Consider the following 6,913-nt stretch of genomic DNA (forward strand, 5'->3'; position numbering starts at 1 on the left):
TTTTATATAAATAGACATCCTAGGTTTGCGAGATCAAAATCCCTGTATGAAACATATTGTTATCTCTGTTTTGTCCATGATAATGACAGGGATGACGATATGTTGTATACAGAGTGTTTGGTTTCAATAACCAACGGTAAACGAGACAATTTTTTTACGTAAACTAATTAAAAAATAGTTTCTATAAATATTCGAAGAATATGAACAATTCAAGATACTTGAAATATATTTAGAATTTTCATAAAGTTACCACAACATTGGTCTATACTTTTTTAACCTACGTTAAGCAAATTCTCAAATGTTAAACCAAACGAAAATGAACTCTCACTTATTATATTTTTTTTCTCAAACAAAAAGTGCAAGCAATTACTTAAAAGCCCAAGTCGGGCATTCAAGTTGAATGCAAATATAAAAAGATTTCAGACCCCTGCTCTCCGCTCCCTTGGGCAAAGGAAAGTGAGGGCAGAATTAAAATTATAACGAACGAAATATTCCGACGAGGTCTGCTTTTTGAGGAGGGATTTTTATTTTTATTTTGATACACATATTATCATTTAATAAATTTTGAAGCAAGAAAAATTTCTTTACAAGAATTTTTAAATCAAAGAAAGCGTAATATTTAACAGAGATAGAGCCAGCGTTAATATATTTGCACGATTGGGCCGGTGCGCCCGATGCAATACACGACCATATAGAAGATAGGCGTCAAATGAAAGAAATTCCGCATTTTGTCTGATAAGTTCCGGAGACGTAATTTTAGTTCTTTCTCTCTTCCCACCTTTTTCTTATAAGGATACGATGGGAAGTGAAAGTGGATTTTTTGGATGAGAAGATACATGTGAAGGGAAAATATTATCTTTCTGTGCATATCCTCCACCATCGATTAAAGGAAGGCAACGTATCCACAATTGCGTATGTCTATGGACAACGGTCGCTTCGCTATTTCAGCGAAAAAACACTAAAAATTGCTTGAAATACACTTAAACTGGGATTTTAAATAGTTACGGAATAATAAAACAAATAAAAAGATTTAAAAACATAAATTTCTCTATCTTTGCTCTTTTAAGTTGCTCTGGAACTGAATTTCCGACTGGTCTCAATTTATTTTTGCATTATACGAGCTCTATGGGGCATTAGCATCGGAAAGTGATAATTCTCCACATTATGTGCTCCGAACACCAGCCTTTCCAATCTTTTTCAAATTTCATTTAATCGCTATTAGTTCATACCACTGCAGAACTAGCTTCGACCATTCCTCTTTGGCATTGGGACAAGAATTGTAAGCATTTTTTAAAAATTCTTATTCGAAGCAACTGCAGCCAATCATTAAAATTGTAAAGGTATTTCACATTTGAGAACACCATAATTTTACTGAACAAGACATTTCAACAGTGTGTAAAAACAACATCAACCTCTCCCTTACATGTATAAATATAATATGAAACCATAAATTTGACTTCCTATGAAAAACCGTTGACTTTTCACAAAATGTAAGCAATCGGAAGAAATGCAAGCCGACAGAACGCAATAGTTCGCGTACCAGGGCTTCTCGGAACACTTCCGTAGTTTCGCTCGAGTGTCAATTTTCCACGCGATAACTCCACGATTCGACGCTAATTTAAAAGTTTTCCCCGCTCTTTAGACGGACCATTACACAGCGCCCGCAACCGCCCGCACCCGCACTTGCCCGATTTATGTTTACGATGACTCTTTAAACACTTCTCATAGCCTGGTGTTATAGCAGGAAATAATAAAGATGATGCTAGCTACCTTTTAATACAGATTAAATGCCCAAAGCTACTTAACCATTCTTCAAGTTTCCTATCAAGAGCGGTGTTGTTTAAGAATAAAAAAAAAACTACTATTAATATATTGAGATAAAATTTTAATATAACCTACAAAATTATTGACACGTTTACAAAAACTTAAAAGTACAAACAGTAAATGTTTAAATATTAAACGGCCTGTATAAATCCAAGCTTCTTATAAAAGACAAGTTCCCATCTCTTCAGTTTCATAATTGGAGCGTCGAGGTCCACTTTCCTACTCCTTTTGTATTTCCTAAAGAAGTTTGCGTCGACTTTAAATCGTTGGTCAGAATTCTCTCGCTGTGGTAGTGACGTCATAGTCTCGCTCTGAGTCTGCTGCCGGGGATAGAAGAACCATTTCTTTGAACCAAATCTATCCTTCTTAAGGATCTCTTGTACCTGGTCCTGTCGTTTCTTCGTTGCCAGGAACTTGGTTGCGCTCTTCTTGTGTTTACTGGCTGTAAAAAAATATTAAAAAGAAAAAATGTAAGAACTGTTGCAAACATGGGTCACAATAACTACTACTATTGTAGTATACCGGGGTGACTTGATATCATTTTTTTAAAAATCAAACCCCCTTTATTATACTTTGCCAACCTTGCTTATTTCCTTCAACCTAACTGTCCTTCATAGATATGGAAAAGATTTTTGACTACCGAGAATACTTATAAGTTTGCCTTTGGCATTCATTCTGCAAATATATAAAGCAATATTGATACTTACGTGTGAGGTATAAAACTCTAAAAGCATCCAGAATCCCGGGCTCCTTAAGACTGAGGTCATGCTGTCGAGCGGTAGTACAGCTGGGCGTGCGACTCCGAGACCGAGACCGCGATCTAGACCGCGAGTGCGTTCGAGACCGGGAACTCGAGCCGGTCCTGCTCGCAGACCGGGATCGAGCCTTGCCTGTACGATGATGTCGTTCAGTCCTGCCAAGAGTAATATTCATAAAGGCAGTGTTAATAGTGGTCTTGTCCTTGTACTTACTCTTGAGCCAAATATATTATTATCTCTGTCTACTCCTAAAGACTTAGAGTGATTGATATAATTGAGGTGTTATAAATAAATAAAATAACATTTTATTCAGTTCAATTTACAATGAAATTACATGTTAAATGTGACTCTTTATAGTATATGTTTTTTGCTTATTTTCTGTAGATATGTTTGACAGTAGGCAAAGGCCTCCTTACTATACTCATGACTGTATGATGGCTATAAGCGTGTTTATTAGTGATATATGTATCGATAAAGGTTTATAAAGACCATCAAAAAAGGTAATGAGAATTCTTTTATACCTATCTTGCTTGGTCATAGTAATGAGTGTTTTCATTTAGATATTTATTATTCATAACCTATGAATAAAAACATGAAACGAACAAAGCAATATTCTATTCAGTACATTTATTAAACATTTAAAAGCTTCAACACAAACATTGGTAGAACCTTTTTAATTTTGATTTGAACTTTATTAAATGCTTTAGTTTATACGCAGTAAATGCTGAGCATTTTAATTTGAGCTTTTGCAATTTTTTAAAGTTACACTTAAAGTACTAATTATAATCCTTTGAGCATCATACATCAAGAACTTCCAACGCCATAATGTTATGTTCTTAACAGACTGACTTATAGTCGATTCCCGAGACTACAACATCTGTATAAAACATAATATTATCTCTGTTTCGTCAAAGATAAAGAGAAAGATGACATTACACAAGGATTGTGATATCTGTAACCACTGAGTTTCATTGACCCGCGCCAGACGCACCATACGCACGGCTCGCAACCATTTTAATTTGCTTTGTATAATTTGACAAAACTCTGTGTCCATCATCCGTTTGATCCGTGCGTGCGCTGCGTCCGGCGCGGGCCAATGGACGCGTACCTTTAAACTTATTAACTAACGATGAGATTCAAGTGTTTTTAATACCTCTTAAGATCCCGATCCTCTTTCAATTGTCCCATTTCATAATATTCCCTGTAGCCGTCACCCTGATTGGCATACTCCGCTGTAGGTGGTAACATTGGGGAGAATTGTGAGGGATAGGGGTACGGATAATTAGCCATATCTTCTCCAATAATAAAGGGTTGAATAAAATAAAAATTTTCACTATTATAAATAAACGATTATTTCTTTGTGTATATTTTTGTACTGACAATTTGAACTTTCGACATGATTTGTCAATTTGTCAACTTGTTAGAACAAAGGTTTTATATGTCAAAACATTTTTTACTCTTATCTCTATAAATGGATAGGTCAGCTTGGAAATTACAGCTTTTGGTTTGATCCGACTTAAACACGTTGAAGTTGACAGTTAATTCCGTATATCTATTATTAGTTCGAAATTTTACCACCGCTATCAACCGCAACCATGCGCGTCAAAATGGCGATAATCAAATAGGCACAAAAAGACACGGTGTATAGCCTATCCATGAATAAAGATCATTGATTTTTATTATAATCGAATACTTAAAAATGTAGAAAGAATTATAATTTCTGAAACAGAAGGCAAAAGAAGAAAAAATATTATTTATGTCTTTTATAATTATCTTACATTAGGATTTGTGATAAAAAGTTAGCGATTGAGTTAACGATTCGTAATCAAGAACAATTGGAAAGTAAGATAAATTATAAGTCGATGAATATTTAATGGCTTCCTCCATTAGAGGGTTTTGAGTTTGTGGAACAGTTTTCAAGGAAAAAAAAAGTAACCACTTCTCACTGAAGTTTAAAGTACTTAGATATAAGATTACTAGATGTGGCCTTTCAAATTTAATGTTTTTATATTGTACTTATATTTGGGTTAAAACATATTAACAACTCTATTTTTACAAAGCGACTGAAAAGGATGACCTATGTTTTATACAGATGTGTTGACAGTGGAAACTTACCTTTAAACTCAATCAAGTTTAAAACATCGCTTCCACCATCAAAAGCGTAGTTCCAAGTTCCACGATTACATAAAAAGGATAAAAAACACCGACCTATAAAGTTGCATAATTAAAATGGCGAGTAAACAACGCGATCAAAGTTGTTCTGGCAAATGGAACCGCCAACCCAGTTCCCTTTGAACCACATTTAATCAAATAACCGGTAAAGCGGAATCAAGGGTAAACAAACACACTACTGGAAGTACACGCTTTCGGAAAAAAAAACAGCATGCAAAGTTGCATTCGAACCTTGTGTAAAAAAATTGGTAGTACGCTAATTAACTGAAAACGCTACCTGTCAGGGCAACGTTCCTACAGCGAATAATTTCATAAAATGTTATACGAGGTACTTAATACTAACAATCTAAAATATACTGTATTGTATTGTCTTAAGATACTTTTTAGCTTGGTATTTTAATTTGCGCATTTCGCCAACTTTTCTGTAAGAGCTTTCTAAAAAAAAACGTAATGAAATCGCATCCGCGACTACGATAATGTGACGTCAACGGAAACGAATTTACGGCTTATAGTCATACTGGTAGAGTTAGTTGGTATATATTTGCTATTTTCTATTATAATAAATAACTGATATTAATAACTTATAACAAGCAACGGTCCATTAGTGCCAAATGCATAAAATTGAATTTCACAAAAAATAAACTTGACTCCACGAATTCATTCGCTATGTAAACAAGTAATGGTCGTATCGTGATGGTTACTTTTTCTTTAAAATTAAAATATTATCAAACTTTATTATTATTAACATTTGAATGTTATCACATGTTACTTTCATACTATATGCATGTTATATGCATACCTTATCAAAATCGATGTAACAAACCGCCCGGGGCTACCATTCTTACAACTAATTATAAACTCTATGGTCTGGTGAACACGACAGAGCAAAATGTTATTTGACCAAATCCCTCCTGCTGAGGTCGGCCAGATCAACGCTCTTTAGGGGTGACTGAAGAGATCTTAAAAGCCTTTTAATATCTAAGATGCTCCTTTAGGTTGCAGGAAAATTGTTATTTATATATTATCATATGGTTTTAATTATTACAATGAAAATAAATATTTACATTTATTATTCGACTTAGATTTATTCGATCGTTGCAAAACACGTTCCATAACACATTTGAAATGATAATTTCTTTGCTCCTAATAATGTCACACATTTAAATATGGTTATTTTCGAAGTCAGTCCTTCTCGAGTTGTATTCCTCACGGAAGTTTTCATTACGAGTCCACAAGTTGGCACTCAGGCATCCTCGGCACTCTCTAATGACGCGCCTACCATTGTACCAACATTTTCATCCGGACTCGTATGAATATGTACGCAAAGTCTTTGTACAAAACCTCCCTCTTTCCTGTCAAAACACCAACATAAAATATACACCAAGTAAAAAAAAGACAAGCGATTATCTTCCTTATCTCAAACGAATAAGGCAAAGTTATATGTCGTGTGTATGTTAAATAAATTTGCGAATAGATTGTTTATTTACATTTCATTTTTTTTTTACGCGTTATTCCGCCCTTTCATAGCGTTCTATTCAGACGAAAAGTATTTTCGCTCTAATTGAATCCTACCTTATTACTCAAACCGAAAAAAATATTTATTAAAAAAATATTATGCATTCAAAATTAAAAATATATCTCGTAAATTAGGTCAGCAGTGTACTTGTTTTTTTACAATTATTTCTACAAGCCCGTTGCACGTTTTTGATTAACACTGGCCATTAAGAGGATTTTTTTTAATTTTATTAATATTTAAACGTAATTACGTTGATATTTTCGTGAATGAAATTAACATAATTAATGAAATAAATTATATCATTAATCAATTGGTAATTTTCCAAGTAATTTGAAGACCAATACGAAAAATTATCATTGAAAGCAACTTTGTATATGTTCATAGAATAATAATGATTCAACTTGCGAATTATAAAAAACCTTTCGAGCGTCATAAAAGTGGTAATCCAAAGGTCAATGACACTAGGTGCACTTAGATTTCAACCCCTAAAAACCTACTTCTAAAATGCCCACACACTTCAGAAATGCTTCACCTTATCGTAATGGAACCTGCAATTAGTTTGAGACTGAAATCTTAATCAAAACTACATATTACTTAGTAAAACTTAATTGCGTTTTAAAATTTTATTTATTACTTAATGAAA

At 33.8% G+C, this 6,913-nt stretch overlaps 1 protein-coding gene across 1 annotated transcript; it reads right to left on the reverse strand.

Moving 5' to 3' along the window:
• Nucleotides 1-1,904: 1,904 nt before the first annotated feature.
• LOC106125877 (serine/arginine-rich splicing factor 4) lies at nucleotides 1,905-3,982 on the reverse strand. Its single transcript, XM_013323287.1, has 3 exons — nucleotides 3,736-3,982; nucleotides 2,532-2,737; nucleotides 1,905-2,266 (listed from the first exon to the last, which is right to left on the reverse strand). Exons 1-3 carry the CDS (start codon nucleotides 3,870-3,872, stop codon nucleotides 1,956-1,958), a joined length of 654 nt encoding a protein of 217 aa, XP_013178741.1. The 5' UTR covers nucleotides 3,873-3,982; the 3' UTR covers nucleotides 1,905-1,955.
• Nucleotides 3,983-6,913: the final 2,931 nt, after the last annotated feature.

This window comes from Papilio xuthus, unplaced genomic scaffold, assembly GCF_000836235.2.
Source record: "Papilio xuthus unplaced genomic scaffold, Pxut_1.1 DF825752.1, whole genome shotgun sequence".
Taxonomy (NCBI): Eukaryota; Metazoa; Arthropoda; class Insecta; order Lepidoptera; family Papilionidae; genus Papilio; species Papilio xuthus.